The sequence below is a fragment of the Symphalangus syndactylus genome, chromosome 16, assembly GCF_028878055.3.
Source record: "Symphalangus syndactylus isolate Jambi chromosome 16, NHGRI_mSymSyn1-v2.1_pri, whole genome shotgun sequence".
Taxonomy (NCBI): Eukaryota; Metazoa; Chordata; class Mammalia; order Primates; family Hylobatidae; genus Symphalangus; species Symphalangus syndactylus.
In genome coordinates, this window is record NC_072438.2 from 23,589,721 (window position 1) to 23,614,960 (window position 25,240).

Below are 25,240 nucleotides of genomic sequence, written 5' to 3' on the forward strand. Positions count from 1 at the left end.
ATTTCCACTTCCCTAGTGACTAATGATGTTGAGCATTTTTATATGTGTTTATTAGCCATTTTGATATCTCTTATGAAAAAATGTGTATAAAATTATTGGCCCATTTGTTAATTGGGTTATCCATTTATTATTGAATTATAAGAGCTCTTTACTATTCTGGATGCGAGTCCTGAAACAGAAATAATATTTGCAAATATTTTAATCCATTCTGTGAATTTTATTTTCACTTTCTTGATGGTGTCCTTTGAAGAACATAGGATTTTAATTTTGATAAAGTGTAATTTATATATTTTTTCTTTTGTTGCTGTGCTTTTGGTATCATATTTAAGAAATAATTGCCTAATCTAAGGTTATGACAATTTTTTATTCTATGTTTGCCTCTAAGAATTTTCTAATTTTACCTCTTATATTTAGGTCTTTCATTCATTTTGAGTCAATTTTTGTATATGGTGTAAAATATGGGTCCTAATTTATTCTTTTGCGTATGGATATCTTGTTGTCCCTGCACCATTTGTTGAAAGGTGGTTTTTTTTTTTTCCCCATTGAATGGCCTTGGCGCTCTTGTCTAAAATTAATTGATGGTAACTGTAAGACTTTATTTCTGGACTCTTTATTCCATTGATCTATATTTCTATCATTGTTACTGAGCAATGTGCTTGCTGCCTGACAGATAGAGAAGCCGATATTATGGAACTGGTTTTTGAGAAAAGCAAAAGCTTTATCGTGACTTGCAAGGAAACAGGATGCAAAGCTCAAATCTGTCTCCCCATCTGGGATCTGGGACAAGTTTTATGGGTTAGGGAGGGCAAGCTGGTATGCAGAAGCACTGGTAGGGCAGGTTTCAACTGGAAGTACTTTAAACAAGACCATTTGTGGTAAGATATGGTAAGGGTCTTAACACTGGACATGCCTGGGCTCAGGTTTCTTGCTTTTAAAAATGTCTGGGCCCTCAGGTTCCAGTCATGTCTTGACCGTTTGCTTCTGTGGTGGGGCAGGAGAGGAATTTTTCTTCTGGGTGTTATTCAAGGTTGAGGTCTCCTTTTCTGCATTGTTTCGGCTGCATGACTTACAACTTTTTGGCTTTGTGCCTGTAAAATAGCTTGACATACTATTATCAACAGAGTAGGGCCAGTTAGAACTGGTCCTTTGATTACATCATTATGCCACTACCAATTGTCTTGATTACTGTAGCATTGTAGTAAGTTTTGAAATCAGGAAGTATGTGTCTTTCAACTTTGGTTTTCTTTTTCAGGATTTTTGGCTCTTCTGTGTTCCTTAGATTTCCATATGAATTTTAAGTCAAACTGTCACTATCTGCAAAAGAGGGAACTGGGATTTTTATAGAGATTACATTGAAGCTATAAATCAGCTTGGAGAATACTGCCATCTTAACAATATTAAGTAACAGTGTTAAGTCTTGTGGCTGGGCGTGGTGGCTCACGCCTGTAATCCCAGCACTTTGGGAGGCTGAGGCGGGTGGATCATGAGGTCAGGAGTTCTAGACCAGCCTGGCCAACATGGTAAAACCCCATCTCTACTAAAAATAATAATAATAAAAAACTGGGCATGGTGGCGTGTGCCTGTAATCCCAGCTACTCGGGAGGCTGAGGCAGGAGAATCATTTGAACCCAGGAGGCAGAGGTTGCACTCTAGCCTGGGCAACAGGGCGAGATTCTGTCTTAAAAAAAACAACAACGACAAAAAAACAATATTAAGTCTTCTAATCCATGAATGTAGAATATTTTTCCATTTTTTCAGGTCTTCTTTGTAACAGTGTTGTGTATTTTTCAGTGTTCCGGTCCTGTAATTCTTTGTTATATTTACTCCTAAGAATATGAATTGTTTTGCTGCTATTATAAATGGAATTGTTTAAATTTCGATTTTATATTTTTCATTGATAGTATATAGAAATGCAATTGATTTTTGTATACTGATTTTGTAACCTGAAACCTTACTGAACATGTTTACTCGTTCTAACAGTTTCCTTTTTGTGGATTTCTTTTTCTTTTTTTGTTTTTTCCAGCTATCTTATGTTCCATTTCTTTTTTTTTCTTTTATTATTATTATTATTATACTTTAAGTTTTAGGGTACATGTGCACAATGTGCAGGTTTGTTACATATGTATCCACGTGCCATGTTGGTGTGCTGCACCCATTAACTCGTCATTTAGCATTAGGTATATCTCCTAATGCTGTCCCTCCCCCTCCCCCCACCCCACAACAGTCCCCGGAGTGTGATGTTCCCCTTCCTGTGTCCATGTGTTCTCATTGTTCAATTCCCACCTATGAGTGAGAACATGTGGTGTTCGGTTTTTTGTCCTTGCGGTAGTTTACTGAGAATGATGGTTTCTACCTTCATCCATGTCCCTACAAAGGACATGAACTCATCATTTTTTATGGCTGCATAGTATTCCATGGTGTATATGTGCCACATTTTCTTAATCCAGTCTATCATTGTTGGACATTTGGGTTTGTTCCAAGTCTTTGCTATTGTGAATAGTGCTGCAATAAACATACGTGTGCATGTGTCTTTATAGCAGCATGATTTATAGTTCTTTGGGTATATACCCAGTAATGGGATGGCTGGGTCAAATGGTATTTCTAGTTCTAGTGGATTTCTTATAATTTTCTATATACAGTATCATGTCATCCGTGAAGGGGATAGGTTTACTTCTTCCTTTCTAACCTGGATGAGTTTAGTTTCTTTTTCTTACCTAAATTCCTTGGCTAGAACTCCAATACAATGTTGAATATAAGTAATGAAATCAGACATCTTTGGACTGTACTTGATCTTAAAGGGGGGCATCCAGTCTTTTATCATTATGTATAATGTTAGCTGTGGGGTTTAATAGATGAATTTTATCAGGTTGGGGAAATTTTATTTCTAATTTGCTCAGTGTTTTTTTTTCGTCACAAGAGTGTTGGATTTTGTCTATTTTTGTGTGTCTATTGAGATGATCATATGGTTTTTGTCATTTATTCTACAAAATACAGCATATTAAATTGATGGATTTTTACATGTTAATTTTTTTTAAAAATTTTACTTTAAGTTCTGGGATACATGTGCAGAACGTGTAGGTGTGTTCAATAGGTATACATGTGCCATGATGGTTTGCTGCACCTGTCAACCCATCATCTAGTTTTTAAGCCCCACATGCATTAGGTATTTGTCCTAATACTCTCCCTCCCCTTGCCCCACACCCCCCCAGTAGGCCCCAGTGTGTGTTATTCCCCTCCCTGTGTCCATGTATTCTCACTGTTCAGCTCCCACTTATGAGTGAGAACATGTGGTGTTTGGTTTTCTGTTCCTGTGTTTTTTTAGCTGAGAATGATGGCTTCCAGCTTCATTCATGTTCCTGCAAAGGACATAAACTCATTCTTTTTTATGACTGCATAGTATTCCATGGTGTATATGTGCCACATTTTCTTTACTGAGTCTATCATTTATGGGCATTTAGCTTGGCTCTAAGTCTTTGTTATTGTAAATAGTACTCCAATAAACATATGTGTGGATGTGTCTTTATAGTAGAATGATTTATACTCCTTTGGGTATATACCCAGTAATGGGATTGCTGGGTCAAATGATATTTCTGCTTCTAGATCCTTGAGGAATCACCACACTATCTTCCACAGTGATTGAACTAATTCACATTCCCACCAACAGTGTAAAAGCAATCCTATTTCTCCACAGCCTCACCAGCATCTGTTGTTTCCTGACTTTTTAATGATCGTCATTCTAACTGGCATGAGATGATATCCATTGTGGCTTTGATTTGCATTTCTCTAATGACCAGTGATGATAAGCTTTTTTTCATATGTTTGTTGGGCGCATAAATGTCTTCTTTTGAGGAGCGTCTGTTAACACCCTTCGCCCATTTTTTGATGGGGTTGTTTTGTTCTTCTAAATTTGTTTAAGTTCCTTGTAGACTCTGGATATTAGACCTTTGTCAGATGGATAGATTGCAAAAAATTTCTCCCATTCTATAGGTTGCCTGTTCACTATGATGATAGTTTCTTTTGGTGTGCAGTAGCTCTTTAGTTTAATTAGATCCCATTTGTCAGTTTTGGCTTTTGTTGCAATTGCTTTTGATGTTTTAGTCATGAAGTCTTTGCCCATGCCTATGTCCAGAATGGTATTGCCTAGATTTTTGTCTAGGGTTTTTCTGGTTTTAGGTTTTACATTTAAGCCTTTAATCCATCTTGAGTTAATTTTTGTATAAGGTATAAGGAAGGGGTCCAGTTTTTGTTTTCTGTATATGGCTAGCCAGTTTTCCTAGCACCATTAATTAAATAGGTAATCCTTTCCCCATTGCTTGTTTTTGTCAGGTTTGTTGAAGATCAGATGGTTGTAGATGTGTGGTATTATTTCTGAGGTCTCTGTTGTGTTTTTTGTTTTGTTTTTTTTTTTTTTTGAGATGAGATCTCGCTCTGTTGCCCAGGCTGGAGTGCAGTGGCATGATCTCGGCTCACTGCAACCTCCGCCTCCCTGGTTCAAGCAATTCTTCTGCCTCAGCCCCCTGAGTAGCTGGGATTACAGGCACGTACCACCACGCCTGGCTAATTTTTGTATTTTTAGTAGAGATGGGGTTTCACCATGTTGATCAGGCTGGTCTCCAACTCATCACCTCGTGATCCGCCCTCCTCAGCCTCCTAAAGTGCTGGGATTACAGGCGTGAGCCACCATGCCCGGCCAAGGTCTCCGTTCTCTTTCATTGGTCTATATATCTGTTTTGGTACTAGTACTGTAGTTACCGTAGCCTTGTAGTACACTTTGCAGTCAGGTAATGTGATGCCTCCAACTTTGTTCTTTTTGCTTAGGATTGTCTTGGCTATACGGGCTCTTTTTTGGTTCCATATGAAATTTAAAGTAGTTTTTTTCTAATTCTATGAAGAAAGTCAATGGTAGCTTGATGGGAATAGCATTGAATCTATCAATTACTTTGGGCAGTATGGCCATTTTCACAATATTTATTCTTCCTATCTATAAGCATGGAATTTTTTCTATTTGTTTGTGTCCTTTCTTATTTCCTTGAGCAGTGGTTTGTAGTACTCCTTGAAGAGGTCCTTATGTCTCTTGTAAGTTGTATTCCTAGTTATTTTATTCTCTTTGTAGCAATTTTGAATGGGAGTTCACTCATGATTTGGTTCTCTGCTTGTCTCTTATTGGTATATAGGAATGCTTGTGATTTTTGCACACTGATTTTATATCCTGAGACTTCGCTGAAGTTGCTTATCAGCTTAAGGAGGTTTTGGGCTGAGACAGTGGGGTTTTCTAAATATACAATCATGTCATCTGCACACAGAGACAATTTGACTGTCTCTCTTCCTATATGAGTACTCTTTATTTATTTCTTTTGTCTGATTGCCCTGGCCAGAACTTCCAGTACTATGTTGAACAGGAGTGGTGAGAGAGGGCATCCTTGTCTTGTGCCACTTTTCGATGGGAATGCTTCCAGCTTTTGCCCATTTAGTATGATATGCACTATGGGTTTGTCAGAAATAGCTCTTATTATTTTGAGATATGTTCCATTGATACCTAGTTTATTGAGAGTTTTTAGCATGAAGGGATGTTGAATTTTATTGAAGGACTTTTCTGCGTCTATTGAGATAATCATGTGATTTTTTTCATTGGTTCTGGTTATGTGATGGATTGTGTTTATTGATTTGTGTGTGTTGAACCAGCCTTGCATCCCAGAGATGAAGCCAACTTGATCATGGTGGATAAGCTTTTTGATGTGCTGCTGGATTCAGTTTGCCAGTATTTTAGTGAGGATTTTTGCATTGATGTTCATCAGGGATATCGGACTGAAATTTTCTTTTTTTATTGTGTCTCTGCCAGGTTTCGGCATCAGAATGATACTGGCCTCATAAAATGACTCTGGAGGAGTCCCTCTTTTTCTATTGTTTGGAATAGTGTAAGAAGGAGTGGTACCAGCTCCTCTTTGTACCCCTAGTAGACTGCATGTTAGACGAGATGATATGTATGAACTACCTGGCATATAATAGATGCTTCTTAAATGAGATTCTAAAAAATAATTATGCTCCAAAAATATTTTTTAAATCGAATAATTTATGTTTTATTTTCTGTGTTTTCTCTCATAGACATGTAGACTGCCAAAGTGTGTGGGATGCATTCAAGGGTGCATTTATTTCAAAATATCCTTGCAACATTACTGAAGAAGACTATCAGCCACTAATGAAGTTGGGAACTCAGACCGTACCTTGCAGCAAGGTAATTGGGGGCATGCCATTGATTTTAAAACTGGGGATAAAAGCCAATGGTAGCAATTCATAGGTCCAAATTTTGATTAGAATGAAGGAAGAGGAAAAATCAAGACATTATAGTGTGAGTGTGGTTGTTAGGAATGGAATTTGCAGGCCATTGAGGGGCCATGATATAATCAAGATTTAGGACATTTGGAGAAGGGAGATAAGAGATAGAAATGGGGATACAGAAATAGGAAAGGGGCTTTGGCCAAAAACTGGGCAGAAAAAACCTAACACAAAACCCAACTCAAGCAAACAAATTAACATGATCTATATAATAACAAAACTTTCCCCTGACTTATGATAATAATAGTCGTAGTAGTAATAATAACAATGTCAAGTTACACTTGCAGAGTGCTCTTTTTCTCTTTTTCTTTTTCTTGCTTACAAAAGACTCTCCTAATCCTTATCTTCTTAGGCCTTCACAGCCATTCTGTGGAATGGGCCGGTCAGGTGTCAGCATCCCAATTTCACCAGTGAGAAAACTGAGGCTTGGTATGTTTAGGTGACCAGTGTTGCCCAAATTTGACAGGCTTGAAAGTGACCAGTTTAAATGTAAATGGTATGAGACTTGGAGCCACAGAAGCCTGGATTCTAATACATTGGTTATATTGGAAAAGGTCTATCAGAGTGCACGTTTTCTATAGTCAGTGTTTAAGGCAAAATTCCACGTGCCTAAAATTTTCTTTGTGAAGCCCTTAAATCCATCCAGAGATTACAGCCTCTCATTCAATTGTTAGTGAGCTGGAGTTGTGAAACTTCTCCATTCACCAAGCGTGATGCTCTATGAAGAGAAGGTGTTTGGCAAATAATAACCCAGGCTGACATTTGTCAAATAAGTGACTATGCAGTGGATAGTATGCTAAGCAATTTACTTGCATTTATCTCAGTTAATTTCCCTAGCACCCCATTAGTTTATTTCAGTCATTATCATTACCATTTTACAGGTGTAGAAAGCGGGGCTTAGTGATGTTTTGGTTGCTCAAGGTGAAACACCTGATAAGTGATGATGATGCTGGGCTTCAATAAGGACTGGGATTTTAGGGCCCATGCTTTAAACCAGTATCCTTCACTGACTCCCATTAAGAATGAATAGGGGGAGGAGCCAAGATGGCTGCATAGGAACAGCTCCAGTCTGCAGCTCCCAGTGAAACCAACACAAAAGGTGGGTGATTTCTGCATTTCCATCTGAGATCAGGAGGTTTCCTCGTGTGTCTACACCACCGGGGCCCTGGGTTTCAAGCACAAAACTGAGCCGCTGTTTGGGCAGACACCAAGCCAGGTGCAGGAGTTTTTTTCGTACCCCAGTGGTACCTGAAACCCCAGTGGTACCTGAAACCCCAGTGAGACAGAACTGTTCACTCCCCTGGAAAGAGGGCTGAAGCCAGGGAGCCAAGTGGTCTCGCTCCGCGGGTCTCACTCTCACAGAGCCCAGCAAGCTAAGAACCACTGGCTTGAAATTCTTGCCGCCAGCACAGCAGTCTGAAGTTGACCTGGGATGATGGAGCTGGGTGGCGGGAGGGGCGTCCACCATTACTGAGGCTTTAATAGGCGGTTTTCCCCTGACAGTGCTAAGGAGGCTGGGAAGTCTGGACTGGGTGTGGCAAGGTGGCTGTGGCCAGACTGCTTCTCTAGATTCCTCCTCACTGGGCAGGACATCTCTGAAGGAAAGGTAACAACCCCAGTCAGTGGCTTACAGACAAAACCTCCATCTCCCTGGGACAGAGCACCTGGCAGAAGGGGCGGCTGTGGGCACAGCTTCAGTGGATTTAATCGTTCCTGCCTGCTGGCTCTGAAGACAGCAGCTGATCCTGACAAGAGGGATTCTCCCAGCACAGCACACCAACTCTGCTAAAGGACAGATTGCCTCCTCAAGTGGGTCCCTGACCCCTGTGTCTCCTGACTGAGAGAGACCACCCAACAGGGGTTGATAGACACCTGATACAGGAGCGCTCCGGCTGGCATCAGGCCACTGCCCCTCTGGAATGAAGCTTCCAGAGGAAGGAGCAGGCTGTCATCTTTGCTGTTCTGTAGCCTCCACTGGTGATACCTTCAGGTGCGGGAGGAACCCAGGTGAATAGGGTCTGGAGTGGACCTCCTGCACACTGCAGCAGTCGTATGGAAAAAAGGGTCTGATTGCTAAAAGAAAAAACAGAAAGCAATAACATCAATGCAAAGAGACCCCACAAAAACCCATCCAAAGGTCAGTAGCCTCAAAGATCAAAGGTAGATAAATGCATGAAGATGAGAAAGAATCAGCACAAAAATCCTGAAAACTCAAAAAGCCAGTGTGCCTCTTCTCCTCCAGATGATCTTAACACATCTCCAACAGGGGCATAGAACTGGGCTGAGGCCCATAAAAAGAGATGAGTTCATGTCCTTTGCAGGCACATGGATGAAACTGGAAACCATCATTCTCAGCAAACTATCACAAGATCAGAAAACCAAACACCACATGTTCTCACTCATGAGTGGGAGTTGAACAATGAGAACACATGGACACAAGGAGGGGAACATCACACACCGGGGCCTGTCGGGGGTGGGTGCTAGGGAAGGATAACATTAGGAGAAATATCTAACGTACGTGACGGGTTGATGGGTGCAGCAAACCACCATGGCATGTGTATACCTATGTAACAAAACTGCACGTTCTGCACATGTGACCCAGAACCTAAAGTATAAAAAAACTAAAGATACTAGCTACATTTACCCAATGTTAAAAAAACAAAAAAGAACTGGGCTGAGGCTGAGGTGGATGAATTGACGGAAGTAGGCTTCAGAAGATGAGTAACAATGAAATTCACTGAGCTAAAGGAGTATGTTGTAACCCACTGCAAAGAAGCTAAGAACCATGATAAAACATAGGAGCTGTTAACCAGAATAACTAGTTTAGAGAGGAACATAAATGACCTGATGGAGCTTCATCCTCAGTATGCAAGGCAGGGTCAACATACATGAATCAATAAATGTAATTCATTACATAAACAGAACTAAAGACAAAAACCACATGATTATCTCAATAGATGCAGAAAAGGCCTTTGATAAAATTCACCATCCCTTCATGTTAAAAACTCTCAATAAGCTAGGTATCAAAGGAAGATACCTCAAAATAATAAGAGCCATTTATGACAAACCCACAGGCAATATCATACTGAATGGGCAAAAGCTGGAAGCATTCCCCTTGAAAACCGGCACAAGACAAGGATGTCCTCTCTCACCACTCCTATTCAACATAGTATTGGATGTTCTGACCGGGGCAATCAGGCAAGAGAAAGAAATAAAGTCTATTCAAATGGAAGAAAGGAAATAAAATTGTCTTTGTTTGCAGATGACATGATCCTATAACTAGAAGACCTCATCGTCTCAGCCCCAAAGCTTCTTAAGCTGATAAGCAACTTCAACAAAGTCTCAGGATACAAAATCAATGTGCAAAAATCACAAGCATGCCTATACACCAACAACACGCAAGCAGAGAGCCAAATCGTGAATGAATTCCCATTCACAAAGGCAATAAAATACCTAGGAATACAGCAAACAATGGAAGTGAAGGACCTCTTCATGGACAACTACAGTCCACTGCTCAAGGAAATCAGAAAGGACACAAATGGAAAAACATTCCTTCCTCATGGATAGGAAGAATCAATATTGTGAAAATGGCCATACTGCCCAAAGTAATTTATAGATTCAATGCCATTCCCATTAAACTACTATTGACATTCTTCACAGAATTAGAAGAAACTATTTTAAAATTCATATGGAACCAAAAAAGCTCATATAGCCAAGATGATCCTAAGCAAAAAGAACTAAGCTGGAGGCATCATGCTACCCAACACCAAACGGCACTACAAGGCTACAGATGCCAAAATAGCATGGTACTTGTACAAAAATAAACACATAGACCAATAGAACAGAGTAGAGATCTCAGAAATAAAACTGCACACCTACAGCCATCTGATCTTTGACAAACCTGACAAAAACAAGCAATGGGGAAAGGAGTCCCTATTTAATAACTGGTGCTTGAGAACTACCTAGCCATATGCAGACAATTGAAACTGGACCCCTTCCTTGCAACTCATACAAAAATTAACTCAAGATGAATTAGAGACTTAAATGTATAACCCAAAGCTATACAAACCTTAGAAGAAAATCTAGGCAATACCATTCAGGACATAGGCACAGGCAAAGATTTCATTATGAAATTGCCAAATGCAATTGTAACAAAAGCAAAAATTGACAAATGGGATCTAATTAAACTAAAGTGCTTCTGCACAGCAAAAGAAACTATCATCAGAGTGAACAGAAAACCTACAAAATGGGAGAAGATTTTTGCAATCTATCCATCTGACAAAGGTCTAATATCCAGAATTTACAAAGAACTGAAACAAATTTACAAGAAAAAAATAAACAGCCCCATCAAAACGTGGGCAAAGGACATGAACAGACACTTCTCAAAAGAAGACATCCATGTGGCCAACAAACATATGAAAAAAAGCTCAACATCACTGATCATTAGAGAAATGCAAATCAAAACCACAATCTCATGCCAGTCAGAATGACATTATTAAAAAGTCAAGAAACCGCAGATTCTGGTGAGATTGTGGAGAGATAGAAATGCTTTCACACTGTTGGTGGGAATGTAAATTAGTTCAACCATTGTGGAAGACAGTGTGGCAATTCCTCAAAGGTCTAGAACTAGAAATACCATTTGACCCAGCAATCCCATTACTGGGTATAATAGAAATCATTCTATTATAAAGATATATGCATGCATATGTTCATTGCAGTACCATTCACAATAGCAAAGACATGGAATCAACCCAAATGCCCATCAATGATAGGCTGGATAAAGAAAATATGGTACATATACACCATGAAATATTATGCAGCCATAAAAAGGAAGAAGATCATGTCCTTTGTAGGGACATGGATGGAGCCAGAAGCCATATCTTCAGCAAACTAACACAGGAACATGCAAACACCGCATGTTCTCACTTATAAGTGGGAGCTGAACAGTGAGAACACATGGACACCAGGAAGGGAAAAACACACACTGTAGCTTGTTGGTGTTGGGGTGAGGGGAGTGAGAACATTAGGACAAATAGCTAATGCATACTGGGCTTAATACCTAGGTGATGGGTTAATAGGTGCAGCAAACCCATGGCACATATTTACCTATGTAACAAACCTACACGTCCTGCATGTGTACCCTGGAACTTAAAATAAAAATAAAAATAATAGATTCATAAAGCAGAATTTGACTCTCTGTACCTTTAAGAGGGACCCTTAAATTAAAAAATCTATAGTATTTTTTTTGATAGGGTTAGGGAATATTTAGGGAATTTGGAAGGCGTTACATAGTTCTTTAAGAATCAAATAGCACATCTTCCTGAAAATAGCATGTAGACAAAGTTTTCTTGGAGATAACCTTAGGAATATTGTAACTCTCTAATGCCACCTCCATATGTGATCCTATGTTGATTATAAGATTTTGATCAGTGGCTTTCAGACTTTTTTGACTGCAACCTAGAATAAAAGATTTATTTACATTGTGACCTAGAACACACACACACACACATACACACACACACACACACACTCTCTCTCTCTCTCTCTTCCCCACTCTCCTGCACACAGAAATCATTGATGCATACAACAATTCTTACTCTTACTATGGGTGATTTACTTTGATATGCTGTTTTTTTTTTCATTTACGAAACTGTGGATTAATTTTTTTGACATGCTAAGTTGATCTCAGTAATAGATTGTATTTATTCTTCCTTAGACTCTTCTTTGGAGCAGAATAAAAGATCTGGCCCATCAGTTCACACAGGTCCAGCAGGACATGTTCACCCTGGAGGACACGCTGCTAGGCTACCTTGCTGATGACCTCACATGGTGTGGAGAATTCAACACTTCCGGTGAGGCTCTGGACCCTGTGGGAGTGCCCAGGGATGTGTAGGGTGAACAGAGTGAGTTCTGCTGGGGGCCCTGAATGATCAGTGTGGAGGACAGAGCCACAGGCACCCATCCTGATGCCATCTATACTTATATTAGTCCATTTGTGTTGCTATAAAGGAATACCTGAGGCTGGGTAATTTATAAAGGAAAGAGGTTTATTTGACTCACAGTTACGCAGGCTGTACACCCAGCATCCGCTTCGGGTGAAGGCCTGAGGCTGTTTCCACTCATGGAGAAGGGGAAGGGGAGCTGGCATGTACAGAGATCACATGGTGAGGGAGGAAAGCAAAGAGAGGTCAGGGGAGGTGCCAGGCTGTTTGTAATGACCAGCTCTCCTGGGAACGAATAGAGTAAGAACTCATTACTACAAGGACAGCACCATGCCATTCACGCAGGATCATCCCTATGACCCAAACACTTCCTACTAGTCCCGAGCTCCAACACTGGGGATCAAATTTCAACATAAGGTTTGGAGAGTTAAATATCCAAACTATAGCACTACCCTTAATGGCAACTCAGGCTGACATAAAGTAGCATTCCCTGTTTTCTTGAAAAATTGACTTCAGAGTTGGGGATTGCCCATGCTCCCTAATTCCCTTCTTTTGAGTGCTCACATAGCCTGCTTCTGAATTCTTGGTATTTTGCTCTCTGTAAGATCATCGTTCATGTCCAAAGAAGTCTAGGACAGGATGAGGCCTCAGTGGGACTTAGACCAAGGTTCTTGCTCTTCAGAATCATCACAGTAGCCATGGACTGGACTCTTCCATCTCAGGCACTGGCTTTGCCATCATTTTTCAGATGTAGCCTTATCCTGCCCAGAAAGACTCACCTCACCAGGCGAAGGGATTTCCTACAACCAAAACCCTGCTGCAATTTTCACTTCTTTTTTTTCTTTTTGTTTATATGGTAGATATTTTTACTTTATATAGTTGTATTCTTATTTTTACTACTTTTCATTGTTTGTTTCTAAAAGCTTATCTTATTATAGCTTCTTCATCCCAGGTTTGCATTATTTTCAATTACAAAAGTAAAGCATGACTATTTGAAAAAAAATACTTGCACATTACAGAAATGCATAAAAGCAAAAAGCAAATGTCACTCTGAATTTTCCCTTCACCTTCTACCTCCACATCACTTCTCAAAGGGTAACTATTGTCAGCAATTTGATATAGATCTTTCCAGACTTTTCCGATGCTAATGTAAACATATATATTTAAAATGTACACATACTGCTGTATGTGAACTATGTGTTCACTTAAAATTGGTAGGTATAAAGATAGCTATACTCTTTTAAAAGGCTTTATCATTAAGAATCCTATTAATGGATATTAAGTTGCCTTAGTTTTGGTTGCTATTATATCATTATTGTAAGAAACACTTTTGTGTACACACGCACACACACACACACACCTGCATACTTGAACGATTAATTTTTATAAAAGAAACTTCAATGTTACAGGATAAATTGTAATAGAAACCGATAACATGTCATTTAAAAGATGGTAACTATACCCTCATCAAGAGTATATATGAGGCCAAGTGCAGTGGCTCATACCTGCAATCTCAGCATTTTGGGAGGCGGAGGAGGGAGGATCACTTGAGCCCAGTAGTTTAAGACCGGCCTGGGCAACATAGTAAGACCCCATCTCTATTTTATACTAAAAAAAGAAAAAAAAAGAACCTATATGAGATAGTTTATTTACCTATATCCCCACTAACACCACGTATTGTTAGTTAAAATTTTTGGCTCATTTCGGAAGAAAATAATATCTCAATTTAGTATGAACTTCTTTGATGGTGAGGCTATTATATATACATAAATGGTAGATTTTCTGTTTCTTCTGTAAGCTGGCAGTTCATATGTTTTGACCATCTGTACTGGGGTATCTATTCTAATTAGTAGAAGTTCTTTATAAATGAATAAGAGCTACTATGTATTAGGTACTTACAAAGTGCCAGTGTTCCATGTGCTATGTAAGTAGTCACTCATTTAATCCTCCACAGCCCCATGAGGTCATGTGGTGATCCCATTTTAGAGCTAGGAAGTCTGAACCACGGAGTTAAGTAACTTGCCAGCCAGTAAGTGGCAAAGCAAGTTTCTCAGATTAACTTGAGAAACTTTGCTCTTAACTGCCATGTTTTTCTGCCCACTTTCTGGCTCAAGGTGGCGAATCTATTTTTCTTGCTTTGGACTTTACATAGTGTTTATGGTCTGTCTTTTGCCACCCAGAAATGCAGAAAACCTGTTCGTTCTCTTCCTTATAGCTTCTGTGTTTCATATCTTCCTTAAAAAGATTTTCTTAGAGAAGCATTCTTCTGTATTTTCACCTACTATTTTTACTTTCACAATGTTTAAAATATTTTCCATATTTAAATCTGAGTCTTCCTACCTAGAATATGGTAATATAAATATGTTTTTCCATTCCTTTTTTAGATTTTATAGTTTTTCCCGTGTCTCACGTTTTCTTTTTTAAATTTCCCTTTTAACAATGACTGTTTTGTTGGTCATTCATTTAACGTTTTTAGCTTTTAAATGTATTTACAGTAGACTTCTCTCCTTTTGTTTTATTTTTTAATTTGTTCAATTTTTCTTGAAATAAAGTAGAGAAAATGAAATAATTTATTTTTAAGAACTGATTTATTTACAGTTCAGGATTCCTTATTTTTGCCTTCTTTTAAATTGAATTATGTATATGTAGTTTTATTTATCTACATTCTAATACTTTGGCCTCAATTTTTAATTTCTTCTTATTTTATAGATTATCTTTCAAGTTTCTGACGTATATATATTTATTTCATTTTTATTCTAAGTTGACAATTTATAATTGTATGTATTCGTGGGGTGCAAAATGAATTTATGAATACAATGTGGGATAATTAAATCAAGCTAATTAACATACCCACCACCTCAAATATTTTTTTTTGTTTTTGAGACAGGGTCTCACTCTGTCACCCAGGCTGAGGTGCAGTGGTACAATCACAATTCACTGCAACCTTGACCTCCCAGGCTCAGGTGGTCCTCCCACCTTAGCTCCTCCCAGGTAGCTGGGACTACAGGTGCATGCCACCACACTTGGCTAATTTTTTGTATTGTTTTTAGAGACAGGGTTTCGCCATGTTGCCCAGGCTGGTCTTGAACTCCTGGGCTCAAGCGATCCACTCTCTTCAGCCTCCCAAAGTGTCGGGATTACAGGTGTAAGCCACCAGGCCCGGCCTCAAATACTTACTTTTTGTAGTGAGAAAATGTGAAGTTTACTGTCTTAGCAATGTTGAAATGTACAGCACACTATTATTAACTACAATCACCATGCTGTGCAATAAATATTTTAAAAAACCCTTTCTGTCTAACTGAGATTTTGTACTCTTTGACCATCATCTCCGCATTCCTTCCAACTTGTGGTCTCTGTATGCACCATTCTATTATCTGCTTCTATGAACTTGATTGTTTTAGATGAAAGCCATTTTAGCTGGGGTGAGATGATATCTCATGATAGTTTTGATTTGCATTTATCTGATGGTCAATGATTTGAACACATTTTCATATGCCTGTTTGCCATTTGTATGTCTTCTTTTGAGAAATGTCAATTCAAATCTTTTGCCCATTTTTTAATTGGATTATTAGATTTCTTTCCTAGAGAGTTGTTTGAGTTACTTATCTATTCTGGTTTTTAATGCCTTCTTGAATGGGTAGTTTGCAAATATCTTCTCCCATTCTGTGGGCTGTCTCTTCACTTTGTTGATTGTTTCCTTTGCTGTGCAGAAGCTTTTTAACTTGATGTGATCCTGTTTGTTCATTTTGCTTTGGTTGCCGGTGCTCGTGGGGTATTGCTCAATAATTTTTTGCCCAGACAAATGTCGTGGAGAGTTTCCCCAATGGTTTCTTGTAGTAGTTTGTAGTAGTTTCATAGTTCGAGGTCTTAGATTTAAATCTTTAATCTATTTTGATTTTATTTTTGTATGCGATTTGAGATAGGGGTCTAGTTTCATTTTTATCCATTCAGCCATTCTGTGCCTTCTGATTGTAGAGTTTAGTCCATTTACACTTGATGTAAATGTTATGTTTTTAAGTAAGGACTTACTCCTGCCATTTTGTTACTTGTTTTCTATTTGTTTTGTGGTCTTCTCTTCCTTCTTTCTTTCCTTTCTGTCTTCCTTTCAGTGAAGGTGATTTTTTCAGTTTTCTGCTTTTTATTTTTTTGTGTAACTGTTATATGTTTTTGAGTTTGAAGTTACCATGAGGCTTACAAATAGTATCTTATAACCCATTATTTTAAGCTGATAACAACACAGTTTGCATAAAGAAACAAACAAGCAGCAAACAGAAAGCTAATAAAAACTCTATACCTTAACTTTATTCTCCCACTTTAAAACTTTTTGTTGTTTCTATTTATGTCTTATTGTACTGTATATGTCTTGAAAAGTTATTGTAGTTACTATTTCTGATTGGCTCATCATTTAGTTTTTCTACTTAAGACAAGAGTAGTTTACACATCATAGTTACAGCGTTATAACATTCTGTGGTTTTCTGTGTACTTACTATTGCCAGTGAGTTTTGCACCTTCAGATGATTTTTTATTGCTCATTAATATCCTTTTCTTTCTAATTGAAGTACTCCCTTTAGCATTTTTTCTAGGACAGGTCTCATGTTAATTCAATCCCTCACCTTTTGTTTGTCTGGCAAAGTCTGTATTTCTCCTTCACGTTTGAAGGATATTTTCACCAGATATACTATTCTAGAGTAAAAGCTTTTTTTTTTCTTTCATCGCTTTAAATATGTCATGCCACTCTCATCTGGCCTGTAAGGTTTCCACTGAAAAGTCTGCTGCCAGATGTACTGAAACTCCCTTGTATGCTATTTGTTTCTTTTCTCTTGCTGCTTTTAGGATCGTTTCTTTATCCTGGACCTTTGGGAGTTCAGTTATCAAATGCTTTGGGGCAGTCTTCTTGGGTTAAATCTGCTTGGTGTTCTATAACCTTCCTGTACTTGGGATATTGATATCTTTCTCTAGGTTTGCAAAGTTCTCTGTTATTATCGCTTTGAATAAACTTTCTACCCATATCTCTTTTTCTGCCTCCTCTTTGAGGCCAATAACTCTTGGATTTGCCCTTTTAAGGCAATTTTCTAGATCCTGCCAGTGGGCTTCATTGTTTTTTATTCTTTTTCCTTTTGTCTCCTCTGACTGTGTATTTTCAAATAGCCTGTCTTCAAGCTCACAGATTCTTCCTTCTGCTTGATCAGTTCTGCTATAAAAAGACTCTGGTGCATTCTTCAGTGTGTTATTTGTACTTTTCAGCTCCAGAATTTCTACTTGAGTCTGTTTAATTATTTCCATCTCTTTGTTAAATTTATCTGATAGAGGCCGGGCGCGGTGGCTCACGCCTGTAATCCCAGCACTTTGGGAGGCCGAGGCGGGCGGATCACGAGGTCAGGGGATCGAGACCATGGTGAAACCCCGTCTCTACTAAAAATACAAAAAATTAGCCGGGCTCGGTGGCGGGCACCTGTAGTCCCAGCTACTCCGCAGGCTGAGGCAGGAGAATGGCGTGAACCCGGGAGGTGGAGCTTGCAGTGAGCCGAGATCGCGCCACTGCATTCCAGCCTGGGCGACAGAGCGAGACTCTGTCTCAAAAAAAAAAAAAAAAAAAAAATTTATCTGATAGAATTCTGAATTCTTTCCCTGCGTTATCTTGAATTTCTTTCGGTTTCCTCAACATGGCTATTTTGAATTCTGTCTCACATATCTCTGTTTCTTCAGGATTGATCTCTGATGTCTTATCTAATTCATTTGGTGAGGTCATGTATTCCTGGATGGTCTTGATACTTGTAGATATTTTTCTGTGTCTAGGCGTTGTATTTATTGTAGTCTTTACAGCCTGGGCCTGTTTGTACTTGTCCTTGGAAAGGCTTTGCAGATATTCTGAAGGACTCGGATGTTGCGATCTACGTTGTATCTGCTGTAGGGGGCCCTGCAAGCCTAGTAATGCTGTGGATCTTGTACACACTCATGGAGGTACCACCTTAATGGTCTTGGACAAGATCTGGAAGAATTCTCTGGATTACCAGGCAGAGATTCTTTTTCTAGTCCCTTTACTTTCTCCCAGAGTCTCTCTGTTCTGACCCACATAAAGCTGGTGACACACTCCACCGCAACTAGGACTTTGCCAGGTAAGACTTGAAGCCAGTACAGCACTTGCCCAGGGCCTGCAGTAACCACTTCCTAGCTGCCATCTATATTTGCTCAAGGCTCTGGGGCTCTACAATCAGTAGGTGAGAAAGCCAGCCAGACCCGTGTTCTTCTCTTCAAGTTGGCAAGTTTCCTAAGGCCCTGGGTTGGTCCAGAGGTGCCATCCAGAAGCCAGGGACTAGAGTAAAAAACCTTAGAAGTGTACCTAGTATTGCACTGTACTGTGACTAAGCTGGCATTCAAACCACAAAACACAGTCCTTCCCGTGCTGTCTTCCCCTTTTCTAAGGCAGAGGAGCCTCACTTATGGCCACCACTACAGGCCCACAGGGAGTACTACCAGTGTACTGCTAATATTCCAAGGCCCAAGGACTCTTCAGTCAGCTTGTGGTTAATGCTGCCTGGCCTGGGACTCACCCTTCAAGGCAGTGGGCTCCCCTCTGGCCCAGGGCAGGCCCAGAAATGCTATCCAAGAGCCACATCTTGGAATCAGGGACCTCAAGCCCAGTTGGTGCTCTACCTCTCTGTGGCTGTACCTGAAGCCATCAAGTCACAGAGTCTCACCCAAGGCCCATGACATACTTATTGGGTATCACTTCTGGTTTTTCAGGGCCCAAGGGCTCTTCAGTTAGTAGGTGATGAATTCTCTCCAGATGTCGTTGTGAAGATAAAAGAGGTTTATATTCATGAAAACATATATACTTTAAAGCACCTTACGAAATGTATATCCATTCCACCATCAACATTTTTACCTCGGTTGGGAAATAATTCCTTTTGACTCCACAATAATTATTTATATCTATACATGGGAATGTTTCTTTTTAATTTGTGTGGTTTTGGTTTTAAAGCATTTAATCATTACAAGACTCCTAGAATTACTATATCATGTGCTCTCTGAAGGCAAAGTTCCCATCTAATTTTTCTATTTTATCTTTCTACCTCTAAGACCTAAAACTCAATAAATATGCATTAAGGCAGATATCCTTGGGAGAAGTGACACAGAAACTATGTATTCATGCTCTGTGTCTATTGTACTTCACTCAGGGCTAAGACTGCCTTGATGAGGGCAAGTGTAGGAAGACTCTGAGGCCATCTGAGAGTAAGTGGTGAAGGCTTAAGAAGCGGGGGCAGGAAGCTCAGCAAGAGACAGTTGTCAGGAAGCAGAAAAGCAGTTGGCAAAAGCAACCACAGAAGGACTGGTTTCACCTCTAATTCTTCCTGGACTGGGGATAATCTAGAGGGCTTGTCTCTGTCAGATGAACTTTTGCTAGTATTTCCCAGAACCATGATTCAAAACTTGCCACTGTGTTCCCATCTGGGATTTGGAAGATGAGGTAAGAACTTGGAAGGAATTCAGGGGACACTTAGTTAAATTGGGTCAAAATGTGTCCATTCTTCAGCCTCCATCTTGGCAGTGACACATTGGAAAATGGTTCCACTAGGACTGAACAGCCAGGGAAGAGTAGAGCTTATTTATACTCTCTCTTTTCCACTTTATTTTCTACAAACTATGTCTTTTAGAAATAAACTATCAATCTTGCCCAGACTGGAGAAAGGACTGCAGCAACAACCCTGTTTCGGTATTCTGGAAAACGGTTTCCCGCAGGGTAAGTACCAAGTAGTGAAATTCTAGAGCTTTGGAGACCACAGAACTTAAGACGTTATCCAGTCAGTGTTTGGTTTTAACACTTTTGGATTACAAATACTTTTAGGAATGAAAATATAGGATTCATTCCTGAGAAAAAGGTTCAGAAGCACATGCCAGAAAATTTACACATCCAATTTTAGAACATTCTTAGAGGGTCCCTGGGCTCCAGTTGCATGTACACACTCTGACTTTGGCTACCAGGAACCTGGGGCTTGGTTTAATCCTCTGATTCAGGTATTAGTCAATCTTAGATACCTGGGACAGTCATAACAATCTACATGTATAGATCCCTTACTATGTGGCAGGTACAGTCAGATATTTACATGAACTAAGAACTTGCATCTTCACCAGAACCCTGCGAAGCAGATGCTGTGAGTATTGTAACCATTTAACACATAACAACATAAAGGTACAAGTAAGTAAGAAATCTACTAAATGTAGAGAATTAGTAAGAGGCATATGTGGGAGTTTATCCCAAGCTGTCTGACTCCAGATTCAGAATCTAGGCTGGGAAATACTCACCACTCCACCCTCTACCTATTTTTTTAAAAAATTGGTACATAATAATTTTACATATTTATGGGGTATATAGTGATGTGGTGATACATATAAGGTATAGTGATGAGATCGGGGTAATTAACATATCTGTCATCTCCAACATTTACCATTTCTTTGTGTTGGGAGCATTCAATATCCCCCTTCTGGCTAGCTGAAACTACATATTATTAACTATAGTCATCCTACAGTGTTATTGAACACCAGAATTTATTCCTCCTGTCTAACTATAATTTTGTATCCTTCAACAAATCTCTACCTATCTCCTCCTCCTCCTACTTTTCTCAGCCTCTAGTGGCCTCTGTTCTGCCTTTTACTTCCATAAGATCAACTTAATTTTAGCTTCCACATATGAGTGAGAATATGTAGTATTTAACCATCTGTTTCTGGCTTACTTCACTTAACATAATGCCCTCCAGTTCCTTCCATGTTGTTGCAAATGACAGGAATACATTTTTTTTTTTTTTTTTTTTTTGAGATGGAGTCTTGCTCTGTCACCCAGGCTGGAGTGCAATGGTGCGATCTTGGCTCACTGCAACCTCCACCTCCCAAGTTCAAGCGATTCTCCTACCTCAGCCTCCCCAGTAGCTGGGACTGCAAGTGTGGGCCACTATGCCTGGCTAATTTTTATATTTTCAGTAGAGATGGAGTTTCACCATGTTGGCCAGGCTGGTCTCAAACTCCTGACCTCAGGTGATCCGCCAGCCTTGGCCTCCCAAGGTGCTAGGACTACAGCCATGGGCCACCATGCCCAGCTAATTTTTGTATTTTCTGTAGAGACGGAGTTTCACTATGTTGGCAAGGCTGGCCTCAAGCTCCTGACTGCAGGTGATCTACCCACCTTGGCCTCCCAAAGTGCTGGGATTACAGGGGTGAGCCACTGCACCTGGCCAGGAATACATTTTTTAATGCCTGAATACAATACCATTGTGCACATATACCCCCATCTATTACTGACTTTACTCAAAGCTACCTGTGTATATTTATTTATCTTGTAAGTTGCTTCAGTGTTAAGTGGACAAGGAAACATTTCTTTTCAAGTGTATTAGGGAAAAAAAGAGAAAGGAAGGAAGAAAGAAATGAAAGAAGAAGGTGGGAGTAACAATATACTAATTATGACTTTCAAAATTAAACTTAGACATCTGAGGAGCTGGGGCAGGTGGAAATGTATTTGTTAAGTGCATATATCTTAGTCCATTTGTGCTGCTATCACAAACTAGCTGAGACTTAGTAATTTTTTTAAAGACAGGAGTTTTATTTTCTCATTTTCCAGGATACTTGGGAAATCCAGGATTAAGGTGCCAGCAGATTCGATGTCTGGTCAGGGCTGCTCTCTGCTTCCAAAATGGTGCCTTCTTGCTGTATCCTCACACAGCAGAGGCGGAGGGGCTAAAGGAACCTAGCTAGTTCCCTGGAGCCCTTTCATAAGGGTGTTAATCCCATTCATGAGGGCAGAGCCCTTAGGGCCTAATTATCTCCTAAAGGACTCACCACTTATTACCATCACATTGGTCTTTGGTTTCAACGTAAGAAACACAGACATTCAAATCATAGCAGCATATCTGTGACAAGCCTTGAAGTGCGTTCCTCTGTCATTCCCATTGAGTCATCCTCATAGGTAGTGTGACAAATCCCCACATTAAAGGTGAAGAAACTAAGACTCAGAAGTTTAGTGACTCATCCAAGTTCCCCGGACTAATAAGTTGCAGACCCAAGAGCCTAACCTAGGTCTTCTTGATTCCAAAGCCATGCTCTTCAATTTTGTTCTTTGAATCTGCTTATTGGTTCTATCTTTTAAATGACAGGTTTGGTCTTAACTCTAGGTAGGTACCTAGCTAAACCTCTGTCTTAGGGGGATTCATGTAAACCCTGGTATGATGGAAACAGGAAAACAGACTGGAAGTTGACATAAGGAGACCATGTTTAAACTTGGGCAGATTCCTTTACTCATTCTGATCTTCTGATTCCTCATTTGTCAAATGGAAATCAAAATATGCCTTTTCCATAGGGTTACTGCAATGTTTAAATGAGATGCCACTATCCTATAAAGTAACTCAAAATCCACCCACTTCAAATATAATTTATTGAGTACTTACTATGGACAGTGAACATTCATGGGCACTTAACAGTTTTTGCTTGTTTGCTTTTTCTGAGAATAGTTTCCATTTCACTACTCTATGGTATGTTTTAGGGCAGTGCTGTTGCTAAAATCTTTTAAAGCCAAGTCACATTTTATATGTATCAAGAACCTCCTTGTGTTCCCCACTCAGTCCCTGGCACTAGGAATACAGAGGTGCACGTGATTGAAGGCGTCCTGCCCTTGTGAGCTACCAGCACCTTTATTTTGCCAATCACTCATGGACGTATGTGGATGGACTTCTTTTTTCAGACTTGTCCCTTTCTTTTTCTGATAACAGAGGCAGTGTTTTTTTTTTTCAATTTTTAATTTTTGTGGGTAGGTTAAACTCATCGTTATAATACAATACAGTTGGATAATGTGGAGGGAATGTAGGATGCTGTCAGAGTCAGAGAACGGGACTTGAGCTAGTCCCTGGGGTTGGGGAGGCCTCCTGGAGGGAGCATATAGAACACTTTATTTTGTTCATTTCATTTTTTCCAAAGTCTAACAAAGATTCCTGCTGAATGTTTCTTGCATGAAGAAATAAGACTCTTTGCTCAAGCATATTTATTCATTCACTTATTCAGTCTTCCTTTCTCTCTGTGCTTTTCCAGGCCTGAGGGTCCCCTGTTCTCTCCTCAGGTTCCCCTCTTGTGGTGTTCCCATTTCCCTTATCCCTGAATCATCCACCTGCTCCCACTAGGTGAAGCATAGTGTCTACAGTGCATGACGCTTAGAAAGCACATTCATCTTACTCATCTGGACTTCTGACTTCTGAACCACTGAACCACCAGCTCTATGAACTATAACAGTGAACATTGTTCACTTACAGATTGGAGCAACTGCTTCAAGAACTCTGATATGAAGCATAATCCATCCAGTGGCTTGGAATGAAAATTGTGTAGACCTGACATTCCTGTGCTAAAACCATATAGGATATCCTTCCTTAATCAGCTATTGCTAAGTATTGTTTTGAATGAAACTGCTGGAGGATGGTGATTAAATTTGCATGATGAATGGTGGGCATTTTTTTTTAAGTTTGCAGAAGCTGCCTGTGGTGTGGTCCGTGTGATGCTCAATGGATCCCGCAGTAAAATCTTTGACAAAAACAGGTACACATTTATTTTGCATCTTGTTTGCAAGTATCCTGTTGCAAATATCACAGTGGATATTTCATCTCTAGAAAGAATATGCTTTTCATGTTTCAGGTCAGTTCTGAAGATTTGGGCCAAAAAAGGTAAAAATTTTGAATTCTGTGGAGAGAGTTGTCTCCTAAGTCAATGTGTTTGTCTGATTTCTCCTTTGCCAAAAATTGTCTACCAGGTTCTAATGGCCACTGCATTGTATCTGGCCCCTGCTTTTAACTTTTCCAGGCCTGGTGTAATTTTCTCAGCTTTCTTTCCTGTTACACTCCACCCTACCCATTGCTCACCATTGTTCACACTGTTCCCCCATATGACCTGTCTCCCCTGCTCCCCTGCTCCCTTCTGTCTAAATCCTCACCATCCATGAAGACCTGTCTTGACTCTCCTCTCCTCCAGGAAAATTGTGTACCCCAATTCAGTAGTAAAACTACTACTGGGAACATCGGGAACTGTGCTGGGCTCTTGGCCTTCACTATCTTTTTGCAGACATTGTCAACAATGTACTGTAGTGGTTGAAAGCAGGTACTGGAGGTCATTACATATTATCTGTGTGACCTTGGGCAGGGCAGTCAACCTCTGGGAGCCCCTGCATATGTACCAAAGAGTTGATGGTGATGGGAAGATTAACTGAGACAACAGATGAAAAATGCTGAGCTCTGTGCCTGACAACAGAGAAAGTGCTCAATAAGAATCAGCTATTATTCTCATTTGCTGATCCTCGCCACTGAATCTGGCCACACCTGTGCCTTCCTTGGCTGATCTCCTTCTATACTTACAGTTTTTACTACATTGATTACTTTTTTGGCCTTTGTTCTCTAATTTTTGTTCTCTAATCCCACATAAGGCTGACTGAAAGGAGGAAGCATATATTAATTTGCCTTATAAACTCTCGGTGCCCCAAATTAATTTTTCTTCTCTCCTGTTTTAATATTTCATTCTACAAGGAAGCATTTGTCCTTTTGTCTTCTGATCCCAATTTTTTTGGGTAAAAGCATTAACATTTCAGAATTTTATGATCTGATATTATGGGTCAAGCACTTGAAACAGGAGTGTCAGTTGTCGGAGACTAACAGGGAAGAGTTTAGGAATGGAATTAGGGCAACCATAGTCTTTCAAAGCATTGCCTCTCAAACTTTGCTGAGCATGTGAGTCACATGGGGATTGTTCAACTGCAGATCATTTCAGCAGGTGATAGTGGCTGAAATTCTACATTTCTTTCTTTTTTTTTTTTTTTTTTTTGAGACGGAGTCTCGCTCTGTTGCCCAGGCTGGAGTGCAGTGGCATGGTCTCCGCTCACTACAAGCTCAGCCTCCCAGGTTCACACCATTCTCTTGCCTCAGCCTCCTGAATAGCTGGGACTACAG

The 25,240-nt window shown here is 39.8% G+C and overlaps 1 protein-coding gene across 1 annotated transcript in view; it reads left to right on the forward strand.

Annotated features, from left to right (window-relative positions):
- CD38 (CD38 molecule) overlaps positions 1-25,240 on the forward strand; it is a 64,348-nt gene that overhangs the window by 31,746 nt on the left and 7,362 nt on the right. The window contains exons 2-5 of the mRNA XM_055246520.2: positions 6,103-6,232; positions 12,050-12,185; positions 19,931-20,016; positions 23,770-23,843. Coding sequence (XP_055102495.1) covers positions 6,103-6,232; positions 12,050-12,185; positions 19,931-20,016; positions 23,770-23,843 — 426 coding nt within the window. The remainder of the gene's footprint in view (positions 1-6,102; positions 6,233-12,049; positions 12,186-19,930; positions 20,017-23,769; positions 23,844-25,240) is intronic.